Here is a 17623-nt window from a genome sequence, read left to right on the forward strand (position 1 = left end):
TAGTGCAACTTTAAAACAAATTCCTCCTCCTCAACTCAAACAACATAGTGGAATTTTAATTACCTTGTCCTTGTTGCTGCCCTTGCGCGGGCAGGACACACTGTCCCAGCTCACCATTCAACCAGAGCTGCATACGAATAAATGGTTCTCGGCCTTTTTGGGTCAATTTGCTCCATGGCTTTGGCCTGGAGAGCATGTCACTGACACTTCCTTGGGACAGCCCCAATACCTGAAGTGAAGCAACCAAGAACGGCACGTTAACACAGTTGATCTGGAAGGGGGTAGTTTAAGTAACTTTGCTTTTCTTTACTCGCATATTGCTCATGTCAGTTTTATCTTGACAAGGAGTAAAACTTTAAAGTGACATATATATGGGCTTCGACTGAGTTGCTTTTTTCCTGCCGTGATTTTGTTCTGGAGCATGTTCTTTTTTTCTTTTTTTTCCTGCAGGAACAGAGCAGCAGTATGAACACCAAAAGGATGGGGAGAGATTTGCATGCTTTTCATATTTTGTGTCAAATTTCATCAAGTCTAAAGGAAAAGCACAGAGTCCAGGCACTGAGAGGTAGATAAAACAGGAGATGATTGGCATGTATTTTGTTCTCAAACAAAAATAATTGGGACTTTTGAGACTAGTCCTATATTTGGTTGATTCTTGTTTTGGTATGAATTAGAATGATGTGTGTTTTCACCTGTGGCAGTGGCTGCTCCACGTAAGTAAATATTTAAGAATACAGCCAACCAAAGCTACGCTGGAATTTGAGACAGGCAGGACGTAATTATTTGCCTGGAATTCAGCACAGGTACAGGGGTTAAAATTCATACTTTATGAAAGCTGCCATGGGATCTTTAATGACCCCAAGAGGTCAGGCTTTTCATTTTACATCTTATTGAAAAGATAATAGTGCAGTGCTAGCTCCTATTATACTATTATATTGATTTAATTCTTTATCAGAAGGAGAAACACCAGATGTCCACCACCTCCCCAGCCTGGAAGGTGTTCGCTGGTGCTCTTCCATCTAACCGTGACCCCCCCGAGCACCCACATGTTCAATGCTCAGAGCCCAGAATGCAACAACTTCAGAAAGACTTTTGATATCTCGCATATCTGAAATCAAATACTTCTTAAACATGTCTGAAAGCACACTAAGATTCTGAACACTAGGCAGAAGCAATGACTGTAAATTCTTGACTTAAGACTAAGGAGAGGGTAGGGGATTTTTTGTGTGTTTGTTTTAATACCCATGTGCATATTTCCAAATATTAAAAAAAGGAAAAATGCTCTCGTGTCTATAATCTTCACTTGTAACAAATTTAAGACTCTCCAGTCATGACAATGGCATCACTCAAATATTCCATGAATTCAGTACATTAAGCATGAAATACTGAGTCTTGATAATATTTGCTCCAACTTTCAAAGTTTCTAAGCTCAGGGCCCCCGCTTCTAATTGCGAGCAACTGAAGCCAATCTTTGTAATAAAATCCATGCAATTCATGAAACACAGGAAAACTAAGACTTTGCCTTGTGAGCTTATCTTGAAAATACTTAGCATACTAAGCAAGAACATTTTTTAAGACTTATGCGGCATATCCCCTTCCATAGGCATGGATGTGTTAAGCTTAGCTCCTTTTCGACATAAGGAGCCTAGCGCACATTCAAAATACTGGTGTAACAAGAGAGAACCAGTGCTTTACCTTTTCCCCAAAGATCCTTTGGCAGATGCCATTCTTTGCTAGCTTTTCTTTGACCTGACGAGTTAGTTCTATCGTATCCACCTCCTGGTACATATAAATCTCATACTGCTCAGGTGTCAGTGGAGGAACCGAAGGTTTGGATGGCTTTGACAAAGACACAATAGGGGACGAAGGGAGGGGGCTATTTTGTGGCGTCTCGCTGCGACTTGCCCCAGTCATGCTCAACTCAGAACTCTGGGAGTACGGAGATTCAGCGTTTGGCCACTCTTTCCAATACTCTGAAGATGATGGTCCTTGAAGCTGGCTACGATCTGGCCTAGTCTGATTGCTGACTTTTTCTTTTCCAACACTGGCCTCCTCAACTTTTGTGTCTTCGGGAAGAGCCGTGTTTCTTCTCTCATGCTGAACAGTATTCCACCAATGGTCCTTCCAAACACCACCACGTCCCAACTCATTTTTAACATGCCTCAACATACCCTGGGCAGAATCACTTATTCCATGAAGCTCTAAACCAGGTGCCTCCTGAGGCTCCTTTTTGAGCCCAGAGAGGTTCTGCAATGCAGAGATACTGGAATCAGTGACAGATGAATGTTTCTTCAGGGACATGGCCAAAGGAGAAAAGCTGGAAACCGAAGACATTGCAGGTGTAGATACTAGTTTGGGGGACAGGATAGAAATGTCAGCTTGAGATAAAGGTGGTGTTTTTAAGGCAGGTTCAAGGGCAGCCTGCTGTGCCTCCATTTCGCGCCGGGCTTGTTGCAGAATGGATCGAATAGCATCATCAGAATTGCCACTGCTAGATGCAGAAGGCGGCTGAGCCGGCTCAGCTATGAAAAACAACCAAAAGACTAAATGCAACACAGGAATATGCTTTATATTCAACAAGTGATACTGTAAATATTTCCCTGTAAGAAAAGGGGCTGCAATACATTTCTCAATGGGACGGAGAGGTTTTCACTAATCGAAGACTTTTGCTCTTCAAAATATGGTAAGATTTCCGAAGTTCTGCACTGGGAAATTTTTACAGTGGCCAAAGGCCTAGACATTCACACACACACGCTCAACTGCAAAAATCTATTACTAAATGCACATTTTCTACGGTGGCAATAATTTTCAAATAAATGCCTTTGAAAATCAAGCTCTTCCTCCCACGCCCCCAAGAGCTCAATAGCTTTTTATGGTTCTGTTTACAAAGTTATTTAACCTTTCACTTCTCCCCATCTCCACAAATGAATCATAACATGCACTCAAAACTAAATACAGCTACATCCACCTGGACAATCAGTACCCTTTGACAATATAAATACAGTGAATCCTTTTAACTCCAAAAATATAATACATAAATTACAACAAATGAAGAACTTTAGTAAAAGACACTGTTATTTAACTTGACAAACTAAAGCTGCTCCTGCTTCCTGTTTTCTCGTTCCATGATCCTCATCGCTGAATTAAACAGCTTGAGAAAAATCAGGTTGACGCCTGGCTGCCTCTCTCAGCCCTATCAGGAGAAAGTCCCAGAATGGAGCCACGGGCCCTTCCGGAAGAGAGAACACCTAACTCAAGCACTTCATGGGTTTGTGGGGCTGTTTGCCAACAGTTCGTGGGTGAGCGAAAACCGGGATGTGGGTGCAGAATTCTCTCTGCAGGGTCGGAAGATTTTGGCAGCACGGCTTCTGTTTTGATCTATGTTCGTCTGCACTGAGGTCTCCAGTGCTTCAACACAGATTCCTCTGAGAGCTACTCCATAAGGAACGGGAGAAGCGAAGCACTGGATAACAGCGTGGGACCCACAGACCGTAAGAAGCGGCCTCACAGTGAAATAAGGTTTCAAATACTCTGTGTTATTCTAGTAATATTATGCCTCATCTGAATACATTTCCAAATTTGCCCCCCACTTTCCTTCCTGTTACACACTAAAAATCTGGGGAAAAAAAAGTCAGTGGGACCATCTCTTCTGCTTTATCTACTGGTCTCATGGCGGGGGTGAGGCTGAACTAATATTTGAAAAAAACCCTGAGCTTCTCAGATGACACATGCCACTGAACAACTTGTTTGCATTTTCCTGCGCAAAGCCCATATTTTTCTGTATGTAATCATTACTTCTATAAAGTCATACTGTTTATTTAAATCATACATTGACTAGTCTTTTACAGTTTGCTGTGAGATTAGCCTGGTTTTAATTTCAAAGGCGACTACTCAAAACTGTAAATCAGCATTTGCTTTAAAAAAACAAAACAAAAGTAAGGCAAAGGACTTTCTACTTCAGCATCAGCTCCTCAGCAGCACTGGAAACTGTTTTACAGTTGTGAGGGCTACGGAGTAGGCTGAAATGTTAGCTACCTGACAGCATAAAATAGGAAATTAAACTTATCTCAGGCCAAGCTGTTAAACATTTATGATGTTCTTCAGAAAGGAAATGCTTTTGGAATTTGCCTGCCCGTTCCCGGAAAAAGAATGATTTCCTTGCATTCCACAACCAAAAATACAGTCACGGGGAAGTCGGGTCGGAGTCTGACTCCATTATAATTTCAGTACATGATGTACGCAGCGAGATGGTAATATATGACCGATAACTGCTGGCTCGGTCATGACCTTCAGACAGCCACGAAGGAGATGAGTCCGTTCAGCTCCCTCTCCCATGCTGCTGTCCCTGGGGCCGAATTTGCCTGGAGAGAAGGGAAAGCAGGAGCTGCTCCCTCTGCACGGGGGCACTGGTGGGAGCCAGCAGCCGTGCAAATAGGGAAGGGCTCTCTGCTTTGGAAAGTGCATCTGGAAACCTCAGCTTCCCTCCCGCAAGGCGCGAGGCGAGTCGGAGAGAGCACGGAGCAAAGCCTCCGTCGCAAACCGAAGCGCTCAGCCTGACTTGGGCTGCGTTATGGGCAGAAACAACTCCACTGGAAAAGAAAGCTCTTCAAACCTACGCTCAAGGTTTTAAGAATATAATTAACTGACCAGAAAGCTCATGATAATTGTTTTAATTAAATTCTGAAATAAAAGGAACAGGAGGCAAAATGAGGCTGTACCTGTTTTCTGTACTTGCAGCTCCCTTTTGGCTTGTTCTAGAATGGATTTGATGGCTTCATCAGAGCCCGTCTCCGTGGTTCGGATCCTTGTGGTTATATTACCTGAGGAGGAAAACAAAACTAATGACACCGGGAAAACTTTTATTTGTTTTGTTTTAATGCAAAGACAATACATACTGATATACTGCCAGCACTGCCTGACAACAGTTTGCATGGTACATTTACCAACATTTGCTAACACCAAGAAAGAACTTCACATAATAAAGAAAAAATATCCTCTTTACACAAAAGCCTGTTCACTAGCTGCGCTGGAATGATGAAAACACTGATATTGTCAGTAGAAGAACTATGTGGTCATATATTCATTATCCAGTAAAACACATATAGATCTATTTTTTAGCTTTTCCTTTGTTTGCAGGAGAAGAGGAAACGGAAGGGTTAAGAATTGGAGGGGAAAAGAAGAAAGCTAAGATCAGGAATCATCCTTCAAAATTGCATTAGCTTCTAGGCAAACCAGGTTGAGTATATATTCAGCCCAAAACAGATTAAAAGAAAAAAAACTAGGCATAGGAAATCAAAAATAATTTTTACTTTTCTAGAGGTTAATACATTAAGAGAAACATTCATTTAAGTGCTGATACTATTTGAAGTGCTCTCCAGCTAACAGCTATTTCTTATTTTTTTACCACTAAGGGAAAAAAAGGAGGGAAAATTCCTGTGATTTTGAAAACTATTGCACTTAAATGCACCGTTCATTATGTAATTGTTATTTGTAAGTGATCTAGATGACTTCTGACTGGAATCAAAATAACTGCAGATTTTTGGGGGTATTTGTTTTTTCTTCTTGTCTTGCTAAAAGAAAAATTCTGCAACTAATCTATAATGAAGAAAAACGTTCAAACTTCCTGTTCAACCACACTTTCCTGAGCTAACGTTCACTTATCGCTTGTTCAGACTGTTTCATATACCATACCAAAGCAAGTCTCACGCTTATTTAACAGCATCTTAAAGTGTATTTGTCAACATAAGCCCCATGAGGAGAAAGACGGATAACGTACAGCAGAAGCAGTATGTTATTTATGTTGGAATTACACAGAATTGTGCACCTTTCTTGCTCTAGGATCACAAAAATAGCAAAGATAGCATTTCGGCAGATTTGCTGGTAGAGATTTTATAAAGCCACGTCTACCACTTCTCTCTTTTTATCTGCGTACATACTGAGGCTGGGAGTGGAAAAAGTATCCAAACAGGGTTAAGTTAGTACAGCGGCAGTGGAATTAGAAAAAGCAAAGTGTTCTTCTAACCCATGGTTTGTTTTATACTTACTGTCTGTTTTTCTATCAGATTCCAGGCCAGAATCAAACTGCACAGTTTTAAGGAAACACACAGCTAAAGCACACTCCACTCCCTAGATATCGACTGCAAAGAAAAACACCTGCCTGTGACGTACCTTCAGACCCATTTCTTCGTTTCGGTACTTCCTGAAATAGTCTGTTCAGGTTCTGGCCTGGATTCTCTGTTGAAAAACAAGTTTGGTAAGAACAAAACAATCAGGGGATGGTTGCTCTGACATCACGGGCTGTGCGACATGAAAAGACAGCAGCGTGTCCCTAAACGCGAGCGCTGGGCTCGCCTCAAAGCCTCGAGTCTCTGCCTGAGTGCTGGAGGAGCTGGCTACTTTGGAAGAAGCAAGGCCGGCTGATTTGTTAATAAAGATTACAGCTACGTTCGGAAAGGAGATTAGACAGATATAAATAAATGCCTAGAGATACCAAAAATGAAGAGGTTAAAGATGGGCAGATAATCCCCTCAAGTGCAATCATCAAAAGGAAGAGCAGATTATAAATCTAACAGTGTTCACTTTCAATTAAACAAAATCTAGGAAAATCCTGCCTGTCCTTTCCAATATTTCTCGTCTGTAAACAACTTACTTATCGGTTTCTCTAAATGTAAATCTCAGTCGTTGTTTAAGATGAACCACAATGAAATGCATATGTTATTTCTTAAAATCATTGACTTAAAGATGCAAAGCTGCTTTAAATCAGGATTTTTTCGTAATTAGTCATCTCATGCATCACCTATGCTATTTTGTCCAAACACTCTGGAAAAATTGCACAAGCCAAAACAAAAGTCTGTTCTCTGTAAACAATCCCAAATAAAATTTTCAAGTAATTCAGAGGGCTGATGCCGCTAGTAGCTACTGACCTTCTTCACTCAGTATTTCGCTCTGACACACAGCTATTTGGAAGTAAGAGATTCAGTATCCCTGTTCCTTGCCCTGCCTCACAAACACAAGCGGCTACAGAAAGCATAAGCAAACAAACATACTAACCTGCATCAGTCCTGAAAATTAGACCTAGAAAACTGTACTTTCTGCACCTTACGTCTGATTGAGGTGAGAACAACAGCGAGGCATAAACGGCCTCGTATGCAGGAACTCGCACTGTTTTTCACATTTGTAACTAATAGGAAAAGCCGGCAATCCCCTTAGTCAACAAGCGCTTACCTCTTTGTCTACCCTGGATGCTGCGAAGAGCCAAGATGTTCTGCTCGTCCGAGAGGAACTGCTTCATCTTATGAAATGGCTCCTTGCCTCTCACAGTCAGTTTATTCCATGGCTTTGGCCGGGCTAGTATCTCACTCACAGACCCTTGAGACAGTCCCAACACATAATGTCCAAATATCCGCTGTCCAATATTGTGCTTGATCAACTGCTCTTTCACCTGACGTGCAATTTCGGCCGTGTCTATCTCCTCGCCTTCAGAGATGCTCCCAGCACTTTCTGACTGGCTGGGAGATGGGGCCATGCCATTTACATCCGGACTTTGTTGTAATGGACTTTGGGAAGATATGGAGTTTGTGCTGTAAGGACCTGTTGAAAAAATCATGCTTGTGCTTCCTGCTTCCTGCATTGCCTTGGAGTAGAAGGACTGCATTAGCTGTCGCTGGAGGAGAGAGTTTAGTGCAAATTTTCCTGTGGAGGCCAGGGGTAAGCTGGGGCTTGCCAGGGATGAGCTGAAAAAGTCTTGACTTAAACCCGTTGGTGAGAACTGGTGTGTACCATTAGTATTGGAAGCCTGCTCCCCCGCGTTGCGGAGCAACTGAGAAGGAGGGGAGGCCGGCAAGGTTGCAGGACGCTGACTCTCAGGCTGGTCTTTCCCTTTTCTCCTGGCTGACCCTACAAGGAAGGTCAAACATAATGCATTATGGGGGATTAAAGAGGGAAAAACCATGATAAAAAATGCAAAGTTTGCCCCGCAAAGGGAAAAAAGTGCAGATTTACAAGGGCCAATGAGGTGGCGGTGGGACTTTTGTTTTTGTTTGTTTTTGTTTTGTTTTTGGTTTGTTTTGTTTCAGTTTTTTAATAATTGAAATTTTAATAAGCCAAACAAGGCCCCCAAAACAAACAACATGCATTTCATGTTTGCACCTTTCTTGTATGTTGCAGCCTGGAGAATCCCCCTTACAAACATTAAAACTAGAACAATTACATGAAGTGCAGTCATACATTTAATATAAATTCAGTTACAGACAGCAAGTCTCTTCGATGTCTCTCATTCAAGACATTACTCATTGGACCTGACTGAACCCAAATGCAGCAAACATTTACATTTTGGAACAAACCAATTTGATTAAAGAAATCACCATTAGGTGGATGCACCAAGATCACTCAGTTTAAAGTCATAAACACTTCTGAATTCAGTAATCCCAGTGCCAGTGGCAACTTTTAACTTTCTTCCAGCTGCACAAACCATAAGCATTGAAGTATCTGGAAATTCCATGACTTGCCATTCAAAAAATGTGCACACAAAATGTAAAAAGCCCACATTCGGAAAACTAAACGGCAAACACACTTCTCAAAAGAAAGTATTTTGTTTTTCCAAAACTGACCTGCTGGTAGTATATCTAAGTATGTCAGACAGGAAGATTATTGTGTTCTACATGCAAACATTTTGCATAACATTGCGTGTGGGGGAAGAGACTCCTGGTGCCACGGATGAATTTGTTCCCAAAACAGAAGACAGCCTCAAACACTACCACTCGGTACATCTTGTAATGCCTCTCTTTTCTAACCTTTAAAGGGTCTCTGAGGTCTCCAAGTTTTATTTTTACTATCCGGTCTATAAAACAGCAGAAATCAAACCTTACGCAGTGCTCTTGTCGCCTGTTAGTCTTTCTGCCATGCATTAGCTCAGACTCTCATCTCTCATTCAACCCTCCCTCCCCCTACGAGACATCAAACAAACTATAATAGCGGAAAATCGTGTCAACCTACCACTCAGGTCACTATTAGCGATACGCAGCGTGGCGTTCTCAGACTGCAACGAGCGGTTCTTCTCCAGCAGCAGCACCTCCAGGGGCTTAGATGCATCCTAAAGAAAATCAAAGTGGGAGGTTTGTTTCCAAAAGCATGAAGAGACTCACTCAGTCACTAAAAAGGATTTCAGAAGAGGGGAAAAAAAGTGCTCATCCTTGCTACGAATGTGGCTGGGGAATTCATCATACATATATTTGGAGGACTCACTCAATGCTCTTCCACGAGCTATAGCACAGATATACTGTTTAATTTTCATTGTAAATCATTCATCAATTTTGCATTATTTTGAGATGTGTAATGGAACATTTTCTTAATCCTACTTATTTTAAAATGGTACTGGCATGCTTTCAAGCTAAAAGCTGCAGACTTCTTTTAATCTGATTAAAACACGAATTAAGATTGTATTATTTTTTCTACGTCAACAGACCAAAGTTAAGCATTTCCTTGAAATGTTGTGTTTCAGTGTAAGCAGTTTGTTAGAAAATAAAATCAGTCACAGAAACCTGCCATTTACCTTCCACTAAATATCTAACCCTTGATTATTGAAAAGCACACTGAAAATTAATCCTAGTATATTGATATTTGGTTCACATTTCAGAAGCAGGAATTTAATTCACAACCTTCGATCTTAAGTGAGATTAACTTGCTGGAGTATCAGAGATTTTTACTCCTCAGTACTCAGAGGTTTGTTTGTTTTCTTTTGTGAACATTATATTCAAGGCTAACAAAGATTTAAAAATGCTAAAATCCTTGCTCAGTGTACTATCAGTTCAAGAAACAGGCACATTTCGGCATAGCTCTATACCAATGCTAGTATCTTTGAAAGACTCAACTTCACAACATTATGGTTATCCACTCAAACACCAGCTGAAACGCCATTCTTTGTCCTTGACCACTTAAAAGAAATTAACAGGCAAAAAATGTTTAGTTCAGCTTTTTACATAGGAAAAGCAGGAAAACAATGATCCACCCATATATCTCAATATCTTACGGACATGTAGGAGCTCACAGTTTACAGATCAACAGGAAAAAGTCCATGCTTACACAAATGAATCGTAGCACAAAAATTCTGTTATTTAACCGAACTGCTGAAATAATTAAGAAAACAAAAGTAGATTCAGTACCTGTGCACCAGAGCTTTCAGATGGTGCAAACTCCATGGATTTCAATATACTGTGGAAGGTAGAAAAACAATTATTTTCTATTTCTTCTTTTCATAACAACTCCACTAATGAGCATTAACAGTATAATTTCCTACTCTCCAGCAACACTATAAGTGATACCTTAACAACGTTCCTTGCAGTAATGCAATCTGATAATGAATATAGAATAACTATTCAAACTCATTATTGGATAAGAAAATTTTCTCAAGCGTCATCTAAATCATTCCATATGCAATCCCACCAGGCCAGTTTAAAGCGTAAATTTAAAGGTTAATAAGGATATAACATTTTAAGCTGTCAGAGACGATATAAATTTATCTGTGAAGCTTGAAGGGAACGAAAAAGTTGTAGCAAAGCAGCAAAACAGGGGAATCACCATCACAGTTACAGTACTTTATATAATATACACCAGCTCACATATCAAGGAAAATATGCACAAATAATCTTCCCGACCAAGACACTACAGGCTAAAAGGCAGTTTTTCATTTTAATAACCTTCTAGCTCTATAGCAAAAGGGAGACACAATGGCACAGTATTTCTTAAGAAATATGACAGATCCAAATATTTATAAATACATTAAGAGAACAATCTGATAGTCTCGCTGTCAATATTTTATTTAAATAGAGTGGCCAAAGGACATCTCCCTTCAAAGTCTTCAAGTTAGTCTTGTACTCTCTGGTAAATGAGAATCTTACAGGAATCAAACCTTATTACTTTGCTTTGTCTTACAAATTTTTTTAAAATAGGCCTGCTGCAGGCAGGATGTTGAATTCCTAAGACTGAAGCAATAAATGATTTCAGCTTCTCTCTGTACAATGAAGACATTCATTTCTTGAAGAAAAATACATAAACAGATACAGTGTTTATACAGCATTTCTGCAAAGCACCAGGCACTTTGCGAGGCAGGGGAGAATAAGTTTAATTATGTAACAAAAGTGGAAACTGAGTCACAAAAAGCAGAAGGCCAGTATTAACATGTATAAAATAATTTTGGATGCTACTAGGAGTCTGTCAGGAACCCAGCACTCATTAGCTGCCTCAGACGCCTGGTGTCCAGCACCTCTATAAATCTGTCTGTGCATTAATCCAGAATCAGATGTACCATCAATTGACACTCTGGAAATCATTTGTCTCAGTGACTCATTCAAAATCACAAAGTCACAGCAAATCCAAGAGAGAAAAAAAAAAAGAAGTCATCCTGAGGCAGAACCTCATCTGTTTTGCATCTGTGCATTACCCATTGCATACAGTGTTAATTCTGACAGGCATTCTTAGAAATATAATAATTAATAAAGCCCACAAAATTCAGGCCATCGGTTTCATAATATAAGCACTGGACGACACTTCTCGCCAGCAGAAATCCCTGCGGAGCTAGCCTCTCCATAATATGCAAGCACATAAAGCAACACTGTCGAGACTCCTCTGCTTTATGGAGGCACAACAGTTCACCTACATGCAGAAGTGCCTCTTTTCTGCCATTAATGGCAAAACTGTCAAGCAGAGCGATTACTTACTAATGGCTTTAGTTGTTAAAGATAGTGACATTACATTGACATCACAGGCATGTTTACCCAGGTTGCTAACCGTTCCGGGAAGCTAGTGTTGCTTGGGTCACCTACTGAGAGGCAGAGCCCTGTCTGCCGGGACCTGAAGGTGCAGGGCAAGACAAATACAGAGACACAACTAGGAAAAAACCTCAGGCACTGATATGTAAGTTAATTTTCACCCTCCCATGGACTCTGCAGAATATGGGCTCCTGAAAGGTTAGCAAAAAGTGATGGACCTGCTCGTGACAGTCAAATGAGGAGACTCATCTCAATTTAAGAAAAAACAACCTGTAACAGCAATTTATCACATGGCATTTCCATAGCAAATCACAGGCGTTTCTATTTTATCATTTTAAGTTCAGATCAGTAGTATACTTCCAAAGAAAATCTCCCAGTAACCCCCACTTACCACTCTTGGGTTTGCCATGCAGAGCAGTCTTGGAGCATATGAACTGGGTTCCCCTCTGGACGAAACTAAACCGACAGAAGTTGCGGACTCTCGGAGGAGTGCGCGGGATGAGCTCTGACCACTCACATGCAGCCTACAGAACCAGACTAAAACTAGTCTGAACTATAAACTAATCCTGAACGTATCGAGTGTGAATATTGGGTTTTCAGCACCAACGGTTTGGCTTTAAAGATCTGTTCCTACTGGGCCCTACTTCTTGCATGGGCTCTTCTACCAAATCTGCTTGGTTCCCAGGGCTCCCTGCCACCTGGGACCAAATGGGATCTTGAACCTTGCAGCAGTTGCTGTTTTCAGTGAGCTTGGAGCAGGCTGAACCCAAATTCAAACCTCTGCTGCAAACTTTGTGACCTCTGCCTTTTTCAAGTGGAGACATTCTTTGCTACCTGAAATAGCCTTCTAGCAATAACACAGGTAATTTCCTACACTCTCAAAACCCCAAATATATTAAAAAACAGGTTAATGGCATCTTGAATTGCCCTTAGAGGACTATTCAGTACAACAGGTTTGTTTTTCAAATCAAGTGAAACTTAAACAACATGAAGCCAAAAACAACTCTCCAAATGAGGAAGTAAGATGTTTCCCCTTTGGATTCCAGGAGAATCTTTGCCTGTGAGATCTCAGGCTCAATCTGCTGCTCATCAAGATCAGTTACCTGCTTCCTAAAAGAATGATTCTGTGACTTAAACCTGCACATCTAAGATGACTTGCAAGACCTTGTTCTAAACCAAAACGTGCATTGAACAGTTCAACATTCTCCTCCCACAATGCCAGCTGCAAAGGCAGGAGGGTCAGCACGGCCACATTCCTCAAGAGAGGACTGAAAGGACAATCGGAACTCTCAGATGGCAAAGCCAGGTTTAAAACCCACTTGGAACAAAAGCCAATCCAGACAGCAAGGAATTCTTCTGGTCCAGAGCTCAATATGGACCCAATTAAGTTCCTCCAAGGATAAAAGTTGGCTACTGTTTACAATCCCTCATTCCAGAATACCTCTAACATCTTCGGGAAGGTTAAGGAAAATGGAGGTCTTAAGTTTCTGTACTGGTGATTCTTCCACTTTTGGATTGTACTAGAATCATGAGCCCTTTTGGAAGGGCTTCCCTTAGCAATGCATGTCTTAAACTTGATACAAACTGCTAGGAGAAAGCTACGATTGTTAGTCAGCAACAGTCAGCGAGGTGTTGCGTTTACTGTGGCTTTAGGAAACACGCATCACTACTGGCCGTGCTGTAGCTGCTCTGGAATTAAATGAGAGCTTCGAAAATTACTCCTTTTCATACAGAGTCTAGAAGCGTACAAACTAAACCACACAGCTGTTCATGACTTTAAGATTTCATATGAATGGCAATATATTAAGGTGAGCATGCAATTCCTCCTGTTTGATTTTGCATAAGAATATGCTAAATTACACCTCTACTCTAGCTTCAAGTAACCAGTTGCTTGTAAGATGGACCATACACTGTCTGGGAAACCAGAAGATGAGAGGAATTCACTTGTACTCCCTCCCTTCCCTCTCCTTCGACAGAGCGGAGCCATTTCGGAGATTTTTCAGACTCCGTCCAAGAGTGTCCTCTGAGTCACAAACGGAGCCTTGTAAAACTCTGCACGGCTGCCCCGGGAGGCCTTGACCCCCCACCAGCCAGCGGGATGGTGGAGAAACTCCAGAGCCCCGTACGAGCACACTGGCTGGGCCTCCAAAGCCACCCTTCTTGGAAAGCCACATTCCCAGATGAGAAAAGCTACCCCCGATTCAGGAAATATAAAAGCAGGAACAAGAACCATCTGAATTTTCATAGATCCAGGAAAAATTTGTCAGTTCCTGCAATAAACAGATGTCCATGAGGACAGGCAGAATTCTGCTTGCCCCAAATGCAGGGCCATACTAACACTACTGTAGCATAACTTCTCATGGACCTCCTACGAGCTTTCCACCCATCCCTCCCCTCCTGTGTGTTAGTCTTATTTAAAAAAAAAAAAAAAAAAAAAAAAAAAAAAAGGGCAGTACTGCCAGGAATACAGAGATTCAAATGAGGTTCACACCTAAAGTAAAGGCAATAAACCAGGCAGGATTTAAAACTCATTTGTTGTTTCAGTACATTCACACACACACTCACAAAGTGAATTTGAAGGCTGTGGCCTAATTCACATACGCTACTTAAATACGAGGGCACAAACAGGCTGAAATCTGAAGCTGCATTTACTTAAGTCATGAGAGAAAACAGACATATTTAGCTGTGCCACTAAAATGGATTAGCTTTTTTTTTTTAAGACCAGTTAATATTCAGGGACAGAGACCAATTAAAAAAATGGATAACTCATTTTATTTTATTGCAAGTATATACCTGCACCAGCATGTAGTGCAGCTGGCAATGAACCAGCACTACAGCCAGCAGGGCTTGAATCTAAGGGCACGGGGAGCCGGACAGTCACTGGGCTTGCAAAACCAAACCGCCTTTGCATATTCTCCAGTGACTTGTAAACAAAAGCACATGACTCCAGGCTCATCTGAAATGCCTCATTAAGGAAGGTAGCATTGTTTCAATCTTCTTAAAAGACACACAAAAATGCCAGAATGAGGAAAGAACAGATGCAGTTACTTAAACCTTGACACCAAACGTATTTCTAGTCAAAAACCTTCTCTTCTGAACCTGACAGCTTATCTTGTTATAGTTTAAAATGAGGCTCTTTTAAGTCTCTTAAGAAAACCTTGAATCAGGAAGAGACTGTTTGCAGCATTAGTTTAAAACCACTGTATATTAGCAAAAATATACTCTGAAACAAGCATTAAAATGGTAAGTGCTGGACAACGGCTGGCAGAAGCAGAGAAAGGGTATCATGGCCAAAGGCCCTGCATTTAATTTGCGGGTCCACATTAGAAAAGCCTAACCAACAGTTTCATGTAAAGAGTTGTCAGTGTAAAATACCAGAGATTTTCAAGCTTTTTACCCTGGGTGGACCATAATTTTAGAGCCCTTTCTTCATGGACACTGCCATTATTCACTACTGCAATATCCTGCTGCAACAAAAAAGGAGTGCTCTCGGATACAGCAGTTGCACTGGTTCTGGATGCAATTTCAGCCAAGACTCCTTATTTCCCTGTCTTTGTGGTTTGACTGAATTCTTTATTGTTCCAAGAACACAGATTTGTGGCTTTATTTAACAAGCATTGTTAAACTAAAGTTTGTGAAAAAATTATGTAAGCATTTAACACTTACTTTAATTCTTTCTTAACCTCTTCATAATCAGCCTGTCCTTTCAGTTTTTCTTCCAGTTGCTTTAAAAGAAAGAACATGGATTTAATTATTCAGATTTTTTTCTGCAGGCTTTCAAAATCATCTTTAAATTATTCCATATATACAGCAGTGCACAAGTGAGGGTTAATGACTCATACCTAATTTACATATATTAGAAAACAAACTATAACCAATTCAACATAAACACAATTATACCTCACTCTTTCTACAGAGTGCCAAGCATCAGAGAATTCAGAAGGTCACAATTTGGCTGTTTGCAATGCCACTATCACACATTCGATGAAGAGACTGGGGGAAAAAGTGCATTAAAAATGGGGTAGTTCAAATTTTTCCAAAACCAATAAATTGAGTAGATAAGAAGGGTGCTCTGGCACATACTGTATTCTTAACGTGACAGTTCTCGATAACCTTATCTACATGAAAAATAAAAAAAAAATTGAAGAAGCTGTTGCTGCCTGGAACGCCTTGGGCACGTAAGACTTCTGCAATGCCTCATGCCCAAACAAAACAGCTGGACCAAGTCATTTTACGAGCGTTACTTATTGCAATAACTCATATGGTTACACACCGGAGACGAAGCACTGAGACCCGCTCAGCAGGTCTTTTTGCTCAGGTCTGCCTGACCTGGGGCGGTCTCAATGGCTTCTCCGCAGCGTGAAGATGCCACAAATGTCGAAACAAACCTCCTAACGCAATCCAGAGCACAACGCCACATGTTCGGAGCTCACCCCAAAGCCCCTGCTCCCAACAGCAGTGCTCAGCACTACAGGAGAAATGTGTCAGGAGGCCTAAAACATAGCGATACATAATAGTTGCCGGTTATGTTGCTTGCAGAAGCCACGCCAATTTGCACTCATCGTTTCTTTGCTTGGTGCAGGCAGGCCCGGTCTAAGCAAAGAAAGAGCAGAAATCCTGGGCTTGCGACTTCCATGGACAAGCTGTGGCCAGGTCTGCTTCACTTAATGCGTAGTGGTAAAACTGGCACAGCATCCCCAAGGTCACAGAGCACAGGAGTGACAGAAGGACACACCACCCTCAAAGAGAAAGCATCTACCTTGTAAAGGAGAGGAATATGAGACACAGAAAAACAGGCCCTCCTGTCTAGGAGAGGCTGCCTCCCCATTACTATCTATATTAAAGGGCAGTGACAAAGTGGTCACCCATGTTATTGATACACGGCCCTTTTAAAGTTCCTGTTCCTGCTTTTTGATACCGTAATCCACAGCCCTAATCGTGTTAAAAATAACACCTATCTGAGCTAAAACAAATTTCTTCACTTGGCAAAACAAGGCAAGCATTAGTGATATCTTCTGACATCTCCTGCCTTACCGAAAGGAAGACACAGGAGTTATAGGAAGTATTGGCTTTGCTTTTATATGGCAGGCACGGCACTACAGGGGTTTCAGCCTTGCTGAGAGATCCCATGCCGATGTAACCAGGAAAATCCTACAGAAATATCACAGCTGTTTTGATGACCTCCAATGCGGGACGAAATCTCGTTATGCAAACCTAATATGTAACTGCCTGCTCCAAGAGCATCACTTCGGTTCTGGAAATTCTTCTGCAAGGCCAGCAGATGCCAGAAGTTCAAGCAGCTTTTCCAGCCATGGCTTGATGCTGAGCAAAACGCTGTTGGTGTAACATGGACTCACTCCCGCAGACAGCCTGGTACCCCAGCCCGGCTCATGAAGCCTGGAGAGGTATCCTTCAAATGCAAGCAGTCCCGGGAGCCCTTGGGACCAGCGGGGGGGATTCAGCATCAGGACTGACAGCCTTAAAACTTGACGCAGGTAAGGGTGGGCAGTACAGGACTCCACACCACATCTTCTTGCTACCCTTGGCCATGCCACATGGGCCGCCTGTAACAGCTTTCTGCTGCTTTCTGCTTTTCTAAAGCAAAGATGCGCTACAAGTCATCTTCTCCTCAATACTGCAACTCATATGACAGCACAGCATCTCTGGGTCTACAGCAGAATTGCTGTTACAGTAGGGATAACTGGCTATTTATTTATTATACTGAGGAGCAGTGCAATAGAGTGAATTTAAAAAATATATATATACATCTCGATGTAATATATTAGTTACTTATGCAAAGATATGTTAATAAAAAAGCCTTTTGCAGGAACAGATATAAAATACAGAAAAACATATGA

General features: G+C 41.4%; 1 protein-coding gene across 11 annotated transcripts in view; it reads right to left on the reverse strand.

Moving 5' to 3' along the window:
* The window catches only part of CUX1 (cut like homeobox 1), a 274945-nt gene that overhangs the window by 66629 nt on the left and 190693 nt on the right, over nucleotides 1-17623 (reverse strand). For 4 of the 11 annotated variants that reach the window (XM_064523399.1, XM_064523396.1, XM_064523397.1 and 1 more), the window contains exons 12-19: nucleotides 15432-15490; nucleotides 10161-10209; nucleotides 8995-9091; nucleotides 7225-7896; nucleotides 6169-6234; nucleotides 4719-4820; nucleotides 1696-2522; nucleotides 64-229 (exon numbers count right to left, since the gene is read on the reverse strand). In XM_064523399.1, coding sequence (XP_064379469.1) covers nucleotides 64-229; nucleotides 1696-2522; nucleotides 4719-4820; nucleotides 6169-6234; nucleotides 7225-7896; nucleotides 8995-9091; nucleotides 10161-10209; nucleotides 15432-15490 — 2038 coding nt within the window. The remainder of the gene's footprint in view (nucleotides 1-63; nucleotides 230-1695; nucleotides 2523-4718; nucleotides 4821-6168; nucleotides 6235-7224; nucleotides 7897-8994; nucleotides 9092-10160; nucleotides 10210-15431; nucleotides 15491-17623) is intronic. The other 7 variants (XM_064523400.1, XM_064523401.1, XM_064523405.1 and 4 more) reach the window with 5 other exon arrangements.

This window comes from Dromaius novaehollandiae, chromosome 19, assembly GCF_036370855.1.
Source record: "Dromaius novaehollandiae isolate bDroNov1 chromosome 19, bDroNov1.hap1, whole genome shotgun sequence".
NCBI lineage: Eukaryota > Metazoa > Chordata > Aves > Casuariiformes > Dromaiidae > Dromaius > Dromaius novaehollandiae.